Source organism: Schistocerca piceifrons, chromosome 7 (genome assembly GCF_021461385.2).
Source record: "Schistocerca piceifrons isolate TAMUIC-IGC-003096 chromosome 7, iqSchPice1.1, whole genome shotgun sequence".
Taxonomy (NCBI): Eukaryota; Metazoa; Arthropoda; class Insecta; order Orthoptera; family Acrididae; genus Schistocerca; species Schistocerca piceifrons.
In genome coordinates this window covers 26,539,229-26,559,870 of record NC_060144.1, presented here as the reverse complement: position 1 = coordinate 26,559,870, position 20,642 = coordinate 26,539,229, and the positions used below count along the sequence as shown (strand labels likewise).

Below are 20,642 nucleotides of genomic sequence, written 5' to 3'. Positions count from 1 at the left end.
CATTAGTTATGTGATCTACCCATCTAATCTTCAGCATTCTTCTGTAGCACCACATTTCGAAAGCTTCTATTCTCTTCTTGTCCAAACTATTTATCGTCCATGTTTCACTTCCATACATGGCTACACTCCATACAAATACTTTCAGAAATGACTTCCTGACACTTAAATCAATACTCGATGTTAACAAATTTCTCTTCTTCAGAAACGCTTTCCTTGCCATTGCCAGCCTACATTTTATATCCTCTCTACTTCGACCATCATGAGTTCTTTTGCTCCCCAAATAGCAAAACTCCTTTACTACTTTAAGTGCCTCATTTCCTAATCTAATTCCCTCAGCATCACCCGACTTAATTAGACTACATTCCATTATCCTTGTTTTGCTTTTGTTGATGTTCATCTTATATCCTCCTTTCAAGACACTGTCCATTCCATTCAACTGCTCTTCCAAGTCCTTTGCTGTCTCTGACAGAATTACAATGTCATCGGCAAACCTCAAAGTTTTTATTTCTTCTCCATGAATTTTAATACCTACTCCGAATTTTTCTTTTGTTTCCTTTACTGCTTGCTCAATATACAGATTGAACAACATTGGGGACAGGCTACAACCCTGTCTTACTCCCTTCCCAACCACTGCTTCCCTTTCATGTCCCTCGACTCTTATAACTGCCATCTGGTTTCTGTACAAATTGTAAATAGCCTTTCGCTCCCTGTATTTTACCCCTGCCACCTTTAGAATTTGAAAGAGAGTATTCCAGTCAACATTGTCAAAAGCTTTCTCTAAGTCTACAAATGCTAGAAACGTAGGTTTGCCTTTCCTTAATCTTTCTTCTAAGATAAGTCGTAACGTCAGTATTGCCTCATGTGTTCCAGTGTTTCTACGGAATCCAAACTGATCTTCCCCGAGGTTGGCTTCTACTAGTTTTTCCATTCGTCTGTAAAGAATTCGTGTTAGTATTTTGCAGCTGTGACTTATTAAGCTGATAGTTCGGTAATTTTCACATCTGTCAACACCTGCTTTCTTTGGGATTGGAATTATTATATTCTTCTTGAAGTCTGAGGGTATTTCGCCTGTTTCATACATCTTGCTCGCCAGATGGTAGAGTTTTGTCAGGACTGGCTCTCCCACGGCCGTCAGTAGTTCCAATGGAATATCGTCTACTCCGGGGGCCTTGTTTCGACTCAGGTCTTTCAGTGCTCTGTCAAACTCTTCACGTAGTATCGTATCTCCCATTTTATCTTCATCTACATCCTCTTCCATTTCCATAATATTGTCCCCAAGTAAGTCGCCCTTGTATAGACCCTCTATATACTCCTTCCACCTTTCTGCTTTCCCTTCTTTGCTTAGAACTGGGTTTCCATCTGAGCTCTTGATATTCATACAAGTCGTTCTCTTATCTCCAAAGGTCTCTTTAATTTTCCTGTAAGCGGTATCTATCTTACCCCTAGTGAGATAGGCCTCTACATCCTTAAAATTGTCCTCTAGCCATCCCTGCTTAGCCATTTTGCACTTCCTGTCGATCTCATTTTTCAGATGTTTGTATTCCTTTTTGCCTGTTTCACTTACTGCATTTTTATATTTTCTCCTTTCATCAATTAAATTCAATATTTCTTCTGTTACCCAAGGATTTCTACTAGCCCTCGTCTTTTTACCTGCTTGATCCTCTGCTGCCTTCACTACTTCATCCCTCAAAGCTACCCATTCTTCTTCTACTGTATTTATTTCCCACATTCCTGTCAATTGCTCCCTTATGCTCTCCCTGAATCTCTGTACAACCTCTGGTACTTTCAGTTTATCCAGGTCCCATCTCCTTAAATTCCCACCTTTCTTCAGTTTCTTCAGTTTTAATCTACAGGTCATAACCAATAGATTGTGGTCAGAGTCCACATCTGTCCCTGGAAATGTCTTACAATTTAAAACCTGGTTCCTGAATCTCTGTCTTACCATTATATAATCTATCTGATACCTTTTAGTATCTCCAGGGTTCTTCCATGTATACAACCTTCTTTCATGATTCTTAAACCAAGTGTTAGTTATGATTATGTTGTGCTCTGTGCAAAATTCTACCAGGTGGCTTCCTCTTTCATTTCTGTCCCCCAATCCATATTCACCTACTATGTTTCCTTCTCTCCCTTTTCCTGCACTCGAATTCCAGTCACCCATGACTATTAAATTTTCGTCTCCCTTCACAATCTGAATAATTTCTTTTATTTCATCATACATTTCTTCAATTTCTTCGTCATCTGCAGAGCTAGTTGGCATATAAACTTGTACTACTGTAGTAGGTGTGGGCTTCGTATCTATCTTGGCCACAATAATGCGTTCACTATGCTGTTTGTATTAGCTTACCCGCATTCCTATTTTCCTATTCATTATTAAACCTACTCCTGCATTACCCCTATTTGATTTTGTGTTTATAACCCTGTAGACACCTGACCAGAAGTCTTGTTCCTCCTGCCACCAAACTTCACTAATTCCCACTATATCTAACTTCAACCTATCCATTTCCCTTTTTAAATTTTCTAACCTACCTGCCCGATTAAGGGATCTGACATTCCATGCTCCGATCCGTAGAACGCCAGTTTTCTTTCTCCCGATAACGACATCCTCTTGAGTAGTCCCCGCCCGGAGATCCGAATGGGGGACTATTTTACCTCCGGAATATTTTACCCAAGAGGACGCCATCATCATGTAATCATACAGTAAAGCTGCATGCCCTCGGGAAAAATTACGGCTGTAGTTTCCCCTTGCTTTCAGCCGTTCGCAGTACCAGCACAGCAAGGCCGTTTTGGTTATTGTTACAAGGCCAGATCAGTCAATCATCCAGACTGTTGCCCTTGCAACTACTGAGAAGGCTGCTGCCCCTCTTCAGGAACCACACGTTTGTCTGGCCTCTCAACAGATACCCCTCCGTTGTGGTTGCACCTACGGTACGGCTATCTGTATCGCTGAGGCACACAAGCCTCCCCACCAACGGCAAGGTCCATGGTTCATGGGGGGGATTTCTAGATTACAATAGTTAATACCATGTTTCATCTTTGGCAAAACATTTAAATAGGTGGGAAAATAGGATGCTGTGTATTCAGTGCTATGAAATTAAATCTTAGGAACCCTGCCAGACAAATTGATATATATTACAACAGTTTAAGGCAAAAATCGACAGTTCGTTAGCAATTGTTGAAGCAGGAATTGTTGTGTGTGTGTGTGTGTGTGTGTGTGTGTGTGTGTGTGTGTGTGTGTGTGTGTGTGTGAGAGAGAGAGAAAGAGAGAGAGAGAGAGAGAGAGAGAGAGGGGGGGGGGGGGAATTAATTAATTGATGAATAAAATCTGTACGTCTGTTATGCTCCACAGCATGCATAACAGCTTGGATCATTGCAACAAAACAACAGCAAGTGTTCTCTTTATTGCGCAGAACCACTCTTTATCGGTCTGTTAAAGAGCTATGACACTATGGATTGTCCTCCTTGAGCTGTATCTAGAAATGAAATAAATACCACCAAGAAGTTTTACCATCACTTCTAGAACAGTATTTGCTGTGCACTCAACTTTTTAACACAAATGTATTTTTATTTATTTATTTTTAGTGCTCTTGTCATTGTACAAATGATATTGGACTTGTCATACATAGAAATTAAAAATACGGAATGTATAAAATGAAATTGCATACAATTTGTACTAGTAATTTACAATTTCTTTGTGTATGAGTGGTGTTTAATAATTTGCTTTCCAGTAATAACTACAATAGAATAGATAGTAACAAAAATAGTGAAGTTGTATAGTATAAATGGAAACATACAATGATAGAAACTTCTTACAGGATTTGTCATGCAACTGTATTTCATATATTGGAGATTAGTTTACAAAATAATTTCCTTGATCGTCAATATATTCATTTACTGACTAAAAAAATCTTCAAGGCATTCATTTACTGAGAAGCAACATTTATCAATTAAAAATTTTCTAAGTTCTCATTTAAAATTTATATTGTCCTTTAAGTCTTTAATGTATTGAGGCACTGTATTGTAGAGCTTAATACCCTCATAGCTTACATGCTTCTGAGTTCGTGCCCTTTTTATTTGTTCTATGTGGAGATCTTTCCTGTTCCTTGTGCTATAGTTGTGACAGTAAGCATTTTTGTTGAGACTGTTGAGATTTGCTTTGGTAAAGAATACACTTTTAAATGTATAGTGTAATGGCGGAGTAAGTATTCCTAATTTCCTGAAAAGAGGTCCCCACTGAGCTTGTGTAGGACTGTGGGTAATTATTTGGACAGCCCATGTTTGTAATATAAAAATTTCTGTTAAACTAAGTTTTGAGGTGGCGCAGAATGCTATTCCATGTGAGGCAATGAAATGAAAATACCTAAAGTATGCCATTCTGATGCCTTCTAAAGCACAAACATTTGTGATAACTCTTGAGTGCAAAACAGGCTGAGATAAGTCTGTGTGTAAGGAATCTTAAATGGTGTTTCCAATTCATAGCTTCACCTATACACATTCCTAATTGTTTTGTAAACTGCACTTTCTGTCGTAGTCTATCATACAATTCTAGATTAATGTCTTCATCCTGAATAATTTTACCAGACTGTAAGTAATTTGTTTTCTTTGTATTTAGTGTTTATTTCTTGCATGTAGTCTATGGCTGCAGTTTCTGTGCTGCATTTTACATGAAAACTGTGTTGATTACAATTACAAAGTTCATTCATCAGTTTCTCTGATATTTTGGAGAAAGCAGAAAGAAGTGACATGAGACAACAGTTTTCTGTTTTACATCTGTCTCCAATTTTAAATTCGTTATTCTTGTGACTGCTTGGGTTAATGGAGTGTTTCCTTCAATTATTGTTCTTGCCTTCAGACTTCTGAGTACTTGTCCCAGCAGACATGGGCTGTACTGCATTTGTTATTCCATTGGTTCTTCAAGCTGTTGGAGTACACAATTTGTCTTGGACCTGTCCTGTAGGCACAACTTGCAAAGTTGGGCTATGTGCCATGGATGTTGCCTTCATTTCTGTACACATATTAAGAGTGATTTGTTGGGCCTTCTGCTTCCATTCTTAATGTAAAAGGATCATTGTCTTTCTTCTCACTAAATTTGAAGATGATTTTTTTTATTTGTTTACAAACATATTGTTTTCCGATGTCATTCAAATGCATACTGTGTATGGTACAATGGATTCTTCTTAAGCAATCAAGTATTAAACATGATATATTTGGGATGGCTTTGATAATTTTTTCCGGTTTTCTGTTTGTGACACACACACAAACTTAGAGCTACATCTTTTCAGAATAGTATACATGATAATACACCATTTACATTTTAAAAATAATTTAGGGCCCTTTTAGCAGATCTGATACATCTGTGGCATTGTTTTTGTTGGTAATATGTGTGTGTCATTGTTGTACAGCTTACGCATTCTATCAGTATCACATAAAACTAATCATCATCTGGACAAATGTGAACATTTGGTGAATGTATCTTCAGATAATGTACATGGACATGCATTTTCTAACATTATGGAAGTGAGAAGTTCCCGTAGTTTATTTTTATGGCTTCTGTTTAAGTCAAAGATTAACTTGTGGTTTTAAATTTAGTATGACAGCATTATGAACATTGTTTTGAAAATTGGATTCAAAACACTTTGTTTCTTTCAGAGACTGATCATACTTTACTCATTTGATTATGAGTATATTTTATATTGTTGGCTGCATTTTGAAGCTAATTATAATGTTTTAGGTCTCAATTTGAAATAGGTGTTCTTATTACTTTTACAGAAGAAATCAGATATAATATTTATTTAGACAGGAGGAGGATAAATTTACAGCAAAATTTGTTACCATCATTCTTTATATAAGCATGATATAACATATCAGTTACTAGATTTTGATATAGACAGAAACTGTGTTTTGATTTATTTCTAAACAGCATTAGGTTATTGCCTAATGGCAGTTTTAAGTACCAGTAATGACAAAGAATGGTGTATTTCATGAAAGATCAGCATTTATCTTTAAAAAAGAGTGAACAAACTTTTCTTAATGATTTTGAAATTTGTAAGAAATATGTCTGCTGTTGAAATGGTAATCTTAATTATTGTTCTGTGGCTAAATACCATGAAAATTTCTGTTTCTTTTCCTTGTTTTTAGAAACTTCCTTCCAAGACTTAGAACAACTGATCCAAATCAGCTAGAATCAGTTGCATATTATCAGTTGGTGAGTAAGTACAGAACACTGTTTAACAATCTCTATTCTAAGTTTGCTGGAACTGTACCATATTTTATTTACTAACATCTTTACAGAATAAAAATATTGGCAGAATTAAAACTAAAATCTTTCTGGGACTCTTAATCTACCCTAGCACTCTTAAAATAATATTAATTGTAAAGATATGCCACAGATGACAAAAATTGTGGGAGGAAAATAGTTCACATTTACTACTACACATTTTTAATGTGTGCTAACTTTTATCCACCAATGTATACTATATGCTTTTGATAAATAACTCATACGTATTGAGAGTTAAATATTGATGTAATTAGTAGGTTCAGTTCATTGATAGCTACACATGTGTCGTGATGTGTATCATTGGTTTACATCATTCTCCACTGCCGGTAGACTAGTGTGTGTATGTGGGGGGTGGGGGTGGGGGGTGGGGGGGGCAGAGCTTGGAGAGGAACGTATACACTGACTAATGGTTTTCTTCTTGTACTGTGAGAGATCAAACAAGATGGTGTTCATGAAATGTGAACACATTAGTGTTCAGATCTTCCATATGGGAATTTGTCAAATTAGCACTGTGCATGACAGTTAACCATGTACTACATGTACCTTTGATTGTGAAACAATTAAATCCATACAACCAAAGCATTATGTTGCTAAGCATGCACAATATAATGAGAGAAAACTGTTGCACAACATCAACATCCTGCGCATGTGTATAAATTGCATGAAAGCACTTGTTTTACAGTTGGTCATAATTGGTCATAATATGTGTAGATTGTTTATATGTAATAAGAAATGTTAAGATAGCTTTCTCGCACTTCTCATCTGCACAATTACAATCAATGATCCAGTGCTACTGTTCGGTTGTGAACTGTGTGTCGATGTGCAAGAGATTGAATAAATGTAAATGTAAGATGGTGACATTGCTGACTTTTTCAATTAAAGTTCACATCTTTGAAGACAATAAATAAATAAATAAATAAGTATTTCAAAACATGCACCATTTACTGTAACTTTGAAAGTAACTGAGCTATGCTGACAGAGTAGATTATATGATGTCACTGCTCTAGAATGAACACCCTTATGTCTGTGGTGTATTGCTCAAAACATTTCAGAAAAAAATTGTGAGTAATGAGGTGTGCATTGTTTTGATGAAAACACATGTAACCTGCAAGTACTATTGCCGAATGAAGAGGTGCATGACTGTGAAAAGTAGATATCTGAATTGTTTCCTGGTGGCAAATAATGTCAAAAGTACCAGGGCTTTCATTTCATCTCTTGTAGACATCCCTCATATGCACTGTCTGCCTGAACGGTCCCTTATTAACAAGCAGAATGCATCATCTCCTTGTGGCTTTTGACCCACTCATATGCAGCCATCAGTGTGTACCATGATGTACTATAACCTTTTTCTCCACTGTAAGCATGCAGTGATGATGTTCCAGTGCCTTCACTAGTCTGTGTGACATGTGATGAGTCGTGAAATATACATGGGTGGTGGGGGGGGGGGGGGGGGCGGCAGGTGGCAGGTGGGAGAGAGACAGTGGCTTCTATATCTCATAGTAGGAAAGATGTGGTTTTGGATGATATGGTTGCTTTTGGGGATTCCCAACCAGATCTGAACAGCTGAATGATTTGCTGATTGTGGCCTCTCCATTCAGTTTTGCTGTCCATGATAGTCAACTGTGACCTTTATTATCAATATTTTGTTTCCCATGGCAGTTGAGCCTGATGTCAGCAGTTTTCTCTGAACCAAGATACTCATGGTACTTCTTCAGCATTGTGGCATGCAAAACAACCTGTGCCTGCACAACCTCAGCGATGGCATATACTGTGTGCCAGGCACCAGTGATCTAAGTATAATCAGATCTACTGTTGTGCTTATCCTGTGCTTGACTACCATGTCACTGGCCAGAGCAAGGTCTTATGACACCACAATCACATGTCTCAACAATATTTTTCATTTTTCTTCATTAATGGAACATTTCTCTCCAACACAATGGAGTCAAAGACATGGCTAACCTATAGTCCTTTTAAAATTATTGACAGTTAACATCTGTAATTGGCTGCTGTGGTGTTGCCACATGAGATGCTGGCTACTGCTCAGTATAGGTAACACACAAATAAGGCAAGTCACTTCACAAGTGCTGTAAATGTGTAATGTAGAGCAATGTTGGAAGTGGATTCTGCAAGGTAGTCGGAAATATGACTTGCTCTGTTGACAGCTGATTTTAAGTGACCAATAGCTGAATAGTGGCAGATAACACACTTTGTAGCCCTGAATTTAAACTCATGTTGTAGGCTAACAACCTCATGATGTATAATGTCTCTGAGAAAGCAGTGGTCAGCAACTTTTGGCAGAACTAAAATCATGATCACTTTGCTCATGGCATTTAAGGTTAACCTCTACAAACAAACTTGAGACAGAAAAAGTTCAGTTTCAGCACTAAAAGCAAACTGTAATTTCTTGCTATCATTGGTTACCTGAAACTAACTCCTCACTGGCTGCACAACTTGTTGCATTAACAACGGATGATCAGCCCTGGTTGGCACTTGTTTGCAGATTATAAATGACACAGGCAGATACCAGACGAAAAAAGAATGATAGGTAGAAAAATAAGAGCAAATAAATAAGTCAATATGATGATGGAAATGACTTATCAAAGAATTAGAAATGAAAAAATTTCCTTCAAAACAATTAATTGAATAATAATGATAATTGAACTCTTTTTGACTAGATTTAGAAGTAAAAAAATTCACAATATTTGAACCTACAACCTTAAACATGACAAGTTCACAAACTAACCATTGTGCAAAAGTACAACGGAGCAGTGAGACTGTTATGTAAAGTAAATAATTTTATGTCTTGCAGAAGCCTTTTGAAGGCTCTTGGAATTCTTGCACTTACATCCTAAAACATGTACACCTTAGTGGTTTTTATTGTTGATAATGAAAACCACCTCCAAATGAAATGTAATGTTACACAATCACAATGGAAGACATGGGACTGATTTTTATGTAAGCTTTACTTCCTTATCCAGGGTTCAGAATGCAGTTGCAGGAGTTGGCCTAAAAGATCAAAACACTGTGAGAAATGCACGCTTGAACATAAATGCACAGCGTGCAGGGTGTGCTGTTGTATTTGACCATGAACAGCACATGTGCAATGTCTTTAATATGTTAAAAGTGCTAGTTGTGGTTAGAATAAAGATCTGTGTAGTTATGAGTGCATTACATCGGAAGTGAGTTCAAACATTAGCAAATTGTTGGTGGTTGTATCATGGATGCTTCCGAAGCAAAGGGAGCCAAAGTGTTTTATGTTTCAAGAGGCACGGTGTCAAAGATTTATTCCACATACATAAAAAGCAGGAATACAGCATCCACTTAGTCACAGTGGGGACGAAAGTGCGCGTCGAGTGATCGTGACAGACGGTCATTGAGAAAGATTGTGATGAAAAATAAGAGGACAGCAGCTGCAAAAGACACTGTACAACTGAATTGCCCATAAACCCTGTCAGCACCACACCAACATGAAGGGTAGCTCTGTAAAGTGGGCATTGCGGGGTGAGGTTGAATTCCAGAACCACTCATCAGTGATGAAAATGGCCGTAAGAGGAAAACATGGTGCTGAAGCCATACAACATGGACTGTAGAGCAATGAAAGAAAAGTCATTCGCCTGTGTGAGTCTTGTTGCTTTCTGTTTCCAGTTTCTGGCTGGTTTGTGTCCCAAGAATCATCTTTGATGATGATTTGGACAGCCACATTGTAATATTTCATTGGCCCCGTGGTTTCTCTGCAATACTGCATTACTGCCAAGGATTATGAGACCACTTTGGCTGATCAGGTGTACAATATTTGTACTCCAGTGGTGATGCTGTGTTCCAACCACAGCTTCTATCGTCCATGGCTGGTTTTGTGAGAACAAGGATGAAGTGTTGCTTCTCCCTCAGCCACCACAGGTGCAGGGTCTTAATAGTACTGAGCCTTTGTGGTCTATTTTGGAGAGAAGGGTGCACGATCAATCTCCACCTTCATCATTATTGCTTGAACTTGCCACTATTTTACAGGAAGAACGGTATAAGATACCCTTGAAAATCATACAGCACCTGTATTTATACCTTCTGAGACAGCTTGAAGAGGTTTGGAATCTAACAGTTGGCCTACGCTGTATTAGGCATGTTAATGAGTTGAGTTTTTTGATGTTACCAAATTCTTGTCCAGCCCCTGTATGTATTCTGTCAGAAAGATATTGAACAAGCTCACGTCTCACATAAAGCAAGTAGCTAGTTTTCCAAACTTGTTTAAAAGAACATTAAATCATACCTCATTAGCCACTCTTCTAAAAATTATGTGAATATCTAGACTCAAGGATTGAAAAGTTCTATTAGGTACATAGCAAGTAGCAGGGCTTGTCATCAAGTTTTATAACCAGTAATAAGCACGGTACACAAGATACACTATTCAAAAATGTATAAATATTTTCTCTGGAAAATACTGTTGTAATCAAGTAAATAACAAGCTTCTAATAGCAGATAAAGAACAAGTAATGGGGCAGCAGCTTTTCTCAAGGTAACAGCTTCTTTTGTAATTTATTCAATTAAGTATAGATGGCATAAGCATGAACAGCATTAAGCAGCATAGTGATAGTTCATTATTAATACAGTATACAGATTAAGTTTCTGTTATGTCTTTCCCTCATCTTAATGTAGCTATAGCCTGACATGTTTCACATACTGGAACATTCTCTATTTTGATGGATTCTGCGGAACATAGGTGAATGAATGAATGAATGAATGAACAGTTAACTCTAATTCATTAATTCATAAGTGTGTGTGTGTGTGTGTGTGTGTGTGTGTGTTTTTTGGTTGGCAGGAGAGCCAACACTGTGTAACTAGAGGAGGCCGAAAGGCACGCGTTTTAGCTCACGCAGGCTGGCGTGAGGTCTGGAACAGGACAAAGTAATTAGAATTTAGAAAAACGGACGTAGCTGGTGGAATACTTAACTTTAATCCGTTAATGAAGAACGTCGGTCATGATGGTACATCATTCACAATATCAATAGTAAGTGATAATGGCGCCTTGCTTGGTCGTAGCAAATGACGTAGCTGAAGTCTATGCTAAAATATCATCTCGGCAAATTAGAGCGTATTTTTTCAGTGAACCATCGCTAGCAAAGTCGGCTGTACAACTGGGCGAGTGCTAGGAAGTCTCTCTAGACCTGCCGTGTGGCGGCGCTCGGTCTGCAATCACTGACAGTGGCGACACGCGGGTCCGACATATAGTAACAGACCACGGCCGATTTAAAGGCTACCACCTAGCAAGTGTGGTGTCTGGCAGTGACACCACATTCCTCCCCCGCAAATCAGCGTACGGTTGTGGCATAAGGCTTCCGCCCGCCGTGGGGAGGACCCCATGTTGACGTATGCAACGAGGTGTGAGCCTAACAGGCGAGGCTGTGCCACCTGCACCCTGCCATTCGGACCGCGGGGAGCTAGGAAACGCCTGAAAACCTGCACCAGGGTGCACACCAACATGTGGTGTACGCGCCCGCAGAGAGACAGAAGGGGTCGAAGAGTCGACCTCCATCGGGTCGGGGCACCCGACGGGCGAAGACGACATATGGTCCGGAGCGGGCAAGAGTTCCATGTCGGAGGACATCCGGTCACGGGAAGCGATCGGCAGCGCGTGACCCAGGGAGGCGCCCGGCGGTTCCAGCGATGTGTCCACTGTGGGCATCGCCGGCGGGAGAGCAGGCGGCGGCGGCGGCGGCGGCGGTGGCGGCGGTGGCGGCAGCGCGTCGCCATGGGGCAAAATGGAAGGCAGCGTCGGTAACACCTGGGGCTGAGGCGAGCCAGTAGATGGGTCCCCAGGGCGCTGACCGGATGGCACCATCACTTCGAGCCAACGCCGTGAACCTCGGCAGTGACGATAGTAGACAACGTCGCCTGGAGCAAAAGCAGGTGTCTGCCGCTGCACATGTAGCAAAGACATCAAGGTTCAATGATGACGACCGTGGAGCAACTGAGCCGGCGAGCGACCATCTCGGGGCTGAGAGCGATACGAGGACAAAATTTTAACTTCAACATCTGTGACTTGAAAGTCCTGACCAATCGTTCAGCGGCACTGTTTGACTGTGGCGAAAACAGCGCGGACATCAGATGTTGAATACCATTGGCCTTGCAGAATGACTGAAATTCTACGCACATGAATTGTGGGCCATTGTCGGAAACAATAGTCTGTGGAAGACCTTCAATGCAAAAGATAGCAGATAATGCTTGGATGGTGGCAGATGACGTCGTGGAAGAGATCCGGACAACAAAAGGAAAATTACTGAATGAATCGACCACAACCAACCATCGAGCATTCCAGAACGGACCAGCAAAATCGATGTGTAAGCGTTGCCAAGGGGAAGTGGCTTTTGGCCATGCAAAGAATTTCCGTGGTGGCGCTGATTGTTGTTCGGCACACACCATGCAAGAAGAGCACATATTCGTAATCGCGGCATCGATTCCGAACCAAGCACAGTGCCGACTAGCAAGTTGTTTTGTTCACACTATACGCCAATGTCCTTGGTGGAGAAGCTGTAAGACAGAGGACTGTAACGAACGTGGAACCACGACTGTGGAATGATCATTATCAGAACGCAACAGCAAAACACCACGTCAAACAAAAAGTCTCTCCTTGTGAGCAAAAAATCGGCGATCCAACGGGTCCCCGATCCGTGACTTTGACAAGGACCATTGCATAGCAACAAAATGCAGAACGGTAGCAAGGACAGGGTCGGCAGCTGTGGCAGTAGCTACACAACGAAAATCAATCAGAAAGGATTCGACCACGTCATCGGTTCTCGAATCAATCAACATGCAAGCGAGTTCGGAGGAATCGAATGCTCTATCCTCAGCAACAGGCAAACGGGACAACGCATCGCCGTTTCCGTGCTTAGCAGTGGACCGATACAAGATATCGTAGCAGTACTATGAGAGGAAAATAGACCAGCGAATGAATTTCTGCGCTGTACGTGGAGGTATAGGCTTGTTCGGATGAAAAAGCGATGTCAAAGGTTTGTGGTCTGTGATGATGGTAAAGTGACGACCATACAAGAAATCATGAAACTTAGTAACACGAAATACGAGAGCCAGTGCTTCTTTCTCGATCTGTGAATAATTTCTTTGCACAGACGAGAGCAATTTGGATGCAAAGGCAATAGGGCGATCGTGCGCTCCATCTTTGTGTGCAAGCACAGCACCGATCCCGAAATCGGATGCATCCACCATCAACAAAAGGGGCTTCTGGGGATCAAATGGTGTAAGGCAAGTATTAGAAAGCAACGCTGATTTCAACTGGCGAAAGGCGCGTTTGCATTCCGTAAGCAATGAAGCGGAGCTGAAATGGAAGAGGCATGCGGCACATATTTATGATAATAGTTGATTTTTCCCAGCACACTCTGTAGCTGCTTCAAATTCTGCGGTGAAGGCAAGTCTTGTATGGCACGGAGGTGCTCGGGACTGGGATGTATGCATTGGGCATTGAGGACATGTGACATGTCCCAGGTAGGGCAAGTCACGAGCAAAAACCACACATTTGTCCTTCCGCAAGCGAAGACCATTTTGTCGCAAGACCTGAAATAATGTTCTGAGATTGGCTAAATGTTCTTCTTCCGTCTTTCCGGAGATCACAATATCGTCCAGATAGTTTGGTGCAGTAGGGACCAACGCACAAACAGTTTGGAGATATTGCTGAAACAATGCAGGGGCAGATGCACACCCGAATGGCAGTCGTTTGAATCGATACAAACCAAGATGCGTGTTAGCCACCAAAACGCGCTGGGAGTCTTCGTCCACCGGTATTTGCAAGTACGCATCTGCTAGGTCCAACTTCGAAAAATATTTACCCGGTCACAGTTTGTCAAAAAGATCTTCCGGGCAGGGTAAAGGAAAAGTTGCAATCACTAATTGTGGAGTCAATGTTGCCTTGAAGTCCACACACAGTCTCAATTTTCCCGAAGGTTTTGGCAAAATTACTAATGGTGATGCCCAAAGAGAAGCCTGCACACGTTCAATGACACCTTGTGATTCCAAATCGTGTAATGTTTTTGCGACCTCATCATGAAATGCGTGGGGAACATTGCGCGCTCTGAAAAATTTCGGTTGCACGTTTACTTTCAGTTCTAAATGTGATTTATAGTTCTTAGCGCAACCAAGGCCCGGTGCAGAAATGTCTTCAAATTCTTCACGAGAAACACTGTCTGAAGGCACAATCTGGTTCACTGATAGGACCTGATTTACTATAGACAAGTTAAACAACTGAAATAAATCGAAACCAAACAAGTTCACTGCAGAAGAAGAACGAAGGATGTAAAATGACACAAGTTTTGTGTGTCCTTTGTATGTTGCAAGAAGGCTGCACTGTCCTAACACAGAGATCTTTTGACCTGAATAGCTAGTTAGCTTAACATTTGCGGCATGCAACGGAGGTGTGCCCAACTGTTTGTACGTGTCTTGATTGATTAGTGAAACTGCAGCTCCGGTATTGAGCTGGAATGGTATCACTTTGCCGTTAATGTCCAAGTCTACAAAAAGTTTATTGTCCTGCTGACGACAAGAGCGACTGTCTCATGCAACGTGAACCGACACTGGTACAGAATCACTTGCGACTGGACGGGAGTTCCGGCGATGTCGACGCACACTATTTGTGGGACGAACACAGTCACTGTTAGAGAGAGTGGCACTGAGCGGAGTGGAATGAACTACATGAATTTCCATGGGCGAAGTTTCACGAGCCTGAGTATCCTTGGTTCGAATTCGGCGTGAAGCAAAGGGCCTGGAACAGTTGTGAGTGTCCGATCTGAGCTTTTTCTGGCAAACACTCTGAACATGTCCTTTTTTATTACAGAAAAAGCAAATAGCCTGGCGTGACGGGCAATTCTCACGCGAATGTCTAGTAGCACACCGCAGGCATGATTTCACTGCATTTGCTTGCCGGCGCGGGACACGTGGCTGAGAGCCAGGCGGCTTTGGCGCGGCAGGGCACGAGGACTGTTTACTGCTCCGTGCAGCTCGCCTGGTGGGCCAGTTAACCTGACACATGGCTGGTGAAGTTTCAAACGATGCCTGAGCAAAGTCAAGTGTGTCCTGCCGATCCAATATGTCCATCACTTGTTGAAGGGAGGGATTGACTAGTTTCAAAATCTGTTCCCTTATACGAACATCAGAAACGTTCTGTGCAATTGCATCATGTACCATAGTATGTGAATAAGGGAGTCCACATTGACACTCAAAAACACAATCCCTAGTAAAGCCTTGCAAGGTTGCAACCCACTCCCGATTAGTCTGATCTGCCGTATGTTTTGTACGAAAGAAGGTATACCTTTTCGCAACTACATTGACGGATTCTTTGAAATATGCATCTAATGCAGACAAAATTTCGTCGTAGGACAGAGTTGCTACGTCACGTCAGGGAAATAATTTGACTATCACACGGTACGTGATCACCCCTACTGAGGACAACAAAAAAGGCTGCCGCTCTTTACCTTGAATTCTGTAGGCGGCGAGATGGAATCCAAATTGGCGTGACCACTCCATCCAGCTTTCCAGTGCAGCATCGAAAGGTCGAAAAGTTGGTGCAACAGCGTGTTGTGGCTGCGTTAGCGGTGGAGCGGCGGCTGCCGCATCGTTTTGCATTGCCCATTGACCCTGGATGAGCTGTCCAAGGACATCCAGTAAGGCCTGCGTCTGCTGATTCTGTAAGCGATAAAATTCGGACAGTACATCTGGAGATTGTGGCGAAGCCATTACACAAGTAAATCAGGGCAATATCGATAAGAATGCGGTTGTGCCTCGTCGCCAGTGTTTTGGTTGGCAGGAGAGCCAACACTGTGTTACTAGAGGAGGCCGAAAGGCACGCATTTTAGCTCATGCAGGCTGCCGTGAGGTCTGGAACAGGACAAGGAAATCAGAATTTAGAAAAACGGACGTAGCTGGTGGAATACTTAACTTTAATCCGTTAATGAAGAATGTCGGTCATGACGGTACATCATTCACAATATCAATAGTAACTGATAATGGCGCCTTGCTAGGTCGTAGCAAATGACGTAGCTGAAGGCCATGCTAAACTGTCGTCTCTGCAAATGAGAGCGTAAGTAGTCAGTTAACCATCGCTAGCAAAGTCGGTTGTACAACTGGGGCGAGTGCTAGGAAGTCTCTCTAGACCTGCCGTGTGGCGGCGCTCGGTCTGCAATCACTGACAGTGGCGACACGCGGGTCCGACGTATACTAACGGACCGCGGCCGATTTAAAGGCTACCACCTAGCAAGTGTGGTGTCTGGCGGTGACACCACAGAGTGTGTGTGTGTGTGTGTGTGTGTGTGTGTGTGTGTGTGTGTGTGTTATTCCTCTTTCAAAATTACAGTATGTAAATGTGAAGAACACATTTTCTGCCTCATATTCTATTATTCTTCATTTACAATATTAGTATTTGAGATCTAAGTGCACAGTAAATCATTTAGGCCTTAGATGTTAAGATTCTATCGTTTTGTGATGAATTTGATTGTGACTTCTTTTTTCTCTTCTCACAGTTCCAATATGCAACATGCTGGGAGCAACTGTTGATGTTCCTCGGTGTTACACTTGGCGTCATTACTGGACTTTGCATGCCTGCTGTCATTGTGTTGTATGGAGAATTCACAACAATCCTTGTTGATCGCAATGCTGAGAACATTACATCATCACCCACTACAATTCTCCCTCTGGCTGGTGGCGGACGTATTTTGTAAGTTCAGCAATTTGCAAGTGACTGTTTCGATATTTATTAACTTCAGTTGTTAATTTAGCTCTGTAGCTAGGCAACTGAATTGACTAAAAATGAAGTGAAAGTCATACTTTTCCATGTACAGTAATTCATATTATACAGGTGTCACCCAAATATGTAAGTTGTTAGATATGGTCATTAAATTATAAATGAACTTGTTACCTACCATCACTGCAAGAAGACACACATTTTACAGTTGCTGAGAATGAAATATGTTACTAACAGACAACTGATGTCTGACAGCTGCCACTGAGAACTGTACCTCAGATTTGTTCATTGTCTTATTAATTTTGTGTTTAATAAGTCTCATGATTAATTTGACTGTATTCTAACAGATTTTTAAATTTTTATGAATAATAGAATCCTTTGAATTTTCTATTTGCTTAGAATATGTGTTTTTAATTAGTTCAACCTCAGTTTGTAATTGTGGCTAATCATCTGAGTTAAATACACATAGCTATGAAAATAATGGAAAAATATGAATGAGAATCATCATTATGGTCTTGAACAACATGTGGAGAACATGTGAGAGAAGTAATATGCATGGAATTTCTGTTCTAAAAAAACACACATTGTACTTCTGACATAAGATCTTTTTCATGTTTGCCATACTTTAACTGATACAGCATAAACACGATTTATGGAACACAGTACTTTATAGAGACAATGTAAGATACAATGAAGTACAGGTTGCACATAGTACTGAACACACTGAATGGGCAGCAGTAGTACATTTTACAGAATAGGCTGAGGACTAGTTTGTGATTGCTTAATTAATATTGTTTGTTTGGCGCCTCACCAGAGCACACCAGGGGGCTGACCGAGGTGGCCTTTCTGAGCAGGCCAGTGAACTGTACAGATGCACGATCTCTCAAATTGCACGCATCATGAGTGAAGGTACCTCTCTTCTAGGAGGTCAGAAAACCACATACATACATAAAACGCTAGGCGCAGAAAAATGTGTGGTACAGAAAAAATGCATGGCACATAAAATGCATAGTACAAAAAAAACCACAGTTTCTGAAAAAGCACGGGTACCATGAAAAAAAGCACTGATCTCACAAGGTACTGAGATTACTAGTCACAGAATACACCAGTGACAGTACTGACCTCCACTTCATGGCCTGACAATGGCAGCTGCTGCAGCATGTGACAGGCAGGTATTGGCAAGTGGGGGCAGAAGCGATGACGGGTGATTTGGCACACTGTCCTCCCTCTCGTGAGAGGCCGTACGACAGGACTGGGGACATCATCTCTGTAGATACATCCTCATCTTTGTCAGCAATTGGACCCAGAGGCATCAGCTGGAGCTTCAGAGACGCTGCCGCACGAGACCCTGCAGTGAAGGCAGCAGCAGCTGCAGTGTCGAATACAGCAGGGGCCTGCACCGGGGGGAGTGGGGACGGAGGCAGGGACCCGAGACAGCGATCTGCCGGGCAGCGACACCCGCTCGGTGCAAACACGGACCGCCTATGACGCAGGTACAGGAATTCGTGATGGTAGAAGCAGGGCAGGGGATGTGGTGGGCCCTCCGGAACAGACCCTGCTGTATGCGGCTGCAGCTGGTTGAAGTGGCGGGATGTCTGCCTGCCAGGAGCACAGACGGCACACAGGCACCTGATCTAGCAATGCTTAATGACAGTGGGAACCCATTTTGGCTTGTGGCCGAAACCTCGTGCCCAGACAGGCACAACTGGCTGGAACCGTCAAGGAGATGGTGATGCTGGCAGACGTCGCGTTGGATGCACCAGGTGAAGGAGGGTCTGCAGTTGGCATGTAGCCACTCCACCAGGCTCTAGTCCGCCCCCCTCCCCCTCCTCCAGGAGTGAAATGGTTTGAACTCGAAATACAGTCAAAACTAGCTTCATGGGACCTACCGGATACGTACTTTGGCATCTGAGTTTTAAACGTCCGAACCACGTGTTTGGCCTCAACATTAGGCTGAGAATGAAAAGGGGGAGTTGTGAGATGGCAAACCCTACTAGTCTGCTAAAAGATGCAAATTCTCGAAAAACAAACTGGGGGCAATTACCGGCAAATGTGGTATTCTGAAGTCCCTCAATTGTAAAAATTGTAGACAGGGCTTAAATAGTGCCTGCTGCATACATACCACGTGGGAAAACTGGGAATAGGTGTTTACTACAATGAGCCAATACTGATTTAGGAAGGGCCCAGCAAAATTGACATGCAGATGCTCCCACAGGTGCTGCAGCATCGGCCAGGGGCGAAAAGATGCACACGGGGCCGCCTGTTGCCTAACACAGTGATTGCAAGTGGAGATAAGCCGTATAATGTCCCCATCAATGTCCAGCCAATACACTTGCTGATGGGCCAAAACTTCGGTGCGAGAGGTCCCCCAGTGATCGACATGCAGAAGCTGTAGTACATTATGGTGTAAGGAAGGAGGAATCGTAACCTAGGGAACCACATGAAACACAGAAAGACGGTACTGGAGGGAGAAGTAATTCTGCGAGGGATACAAGGCGCGGCCTGGGAGTTTTTCTGGCCACACGTGCTGCACAAAAGAGAAGACCCAACGATGTATAGGCTTCATGGCAACGGTCGGTGCTACCGTGGCACTAGTGACTGGGAAACCATCGACCACATTCTGGTTCTCAGTATCTAAATAAAATCAAAGCAACTAGTCCAGTCGAATTCCAGGTCTGGTCCAATTGGAATGTGACATAAGGAATTGGCGTTGGTGTTGGATTGTTGCGCCGTCGGCCGCTAATGGATCTGATAATGATAACTGGAGAAGAAAAGAGCCACCACTGCAAACGATATGCTGCCTTATTTGGTACAGAAGCTGAAGGGTTAAAAAGAGCAACCAATGGCTTGTGATCCATGATTAAATGGATCTAAGAACCATACAAGAAGAGTGAAATTTCTTGAGGGCGAAAACTATTGCTAAAGCCTCATTTTCAATCTGAGAATATCGCTGTTGAGTGGGAGTTAGTCATAGAAAGATAAGCAATGGGTTGTTGAGACCCATCTGCATATTTGTGCACCAACTTCGCACCAATACTGTGCTGAGAGGCATCTGTAGGCAACACGAGATGCTGACCTGACGAAAAAGTGGCCAGACATGGGGCATATTGAAGCTTGGTTTTAGACAAAGTGAACACTCAGTCACAATCTGGGGCCACAAAAAAAGGCAAATTTTTATGCAAAATTGCGTCGGGCTGAGCAACAGTGGATGCGTTCGGTAAAAATTTATGGTTTTACACATTTATTACCTAAAAACACCTACAGTTCTTTAATGGAAGTTGACTGCAGCAAAGCCACAATTGTGTCAGCGTGGTGACACCACAATGGCTTGACCCCTGTGTGAAAAAACCTGAAACCCTAGGTGTTCAATTCATGGCTGAAAATATTGAGATTTGGCAAGATTGCACTTGAGACCTGCAGACTGCAAAACAGAAAACAACGATCGGAGATTACCAAGGTGGTCTTTGGTGAAAGAACCTGAAGCAAGGATATCATTTATGTAATTTTGCTTTAACAATAACATATGTTTTGAGTGGGGTCCACCTTTAGCAAAACACAATATTGTTTTTTGTACCAGACGTGTCTCACTGCAGTTGCAGCATCATCAGTGGTTTTTTTGTTATTATGGCTGTT

At 42.0% G+C, this 20,642-nt stretch overlaps 1 protein-coding gene across 1 annotated transcript in view; it reads left to right on the top strand.

Moving 5' to 3' along the window:
* Nucleotides 1-20,642, top strand: part of LOC124804898 (multidrug resistance protein homolog 49-like) — a 384,892-nt gene that overhangs the window by 91,665 nt on the left and 272,585 nt on the right. The window contains exons 3-4 of the mRNA XM_047265271.1: nt 6,139-6,205; nt 16,789-16,982. Of these exons, the coding sequence (XP_047121227.1) occupies nt 6,139-6,205; nt 16,789-16,982 (261 nt within the window). The remainder of the gene's footprint in view (nt 1-6,138; nt 6,206-16,788; nt 16,983-20,642) is intronic.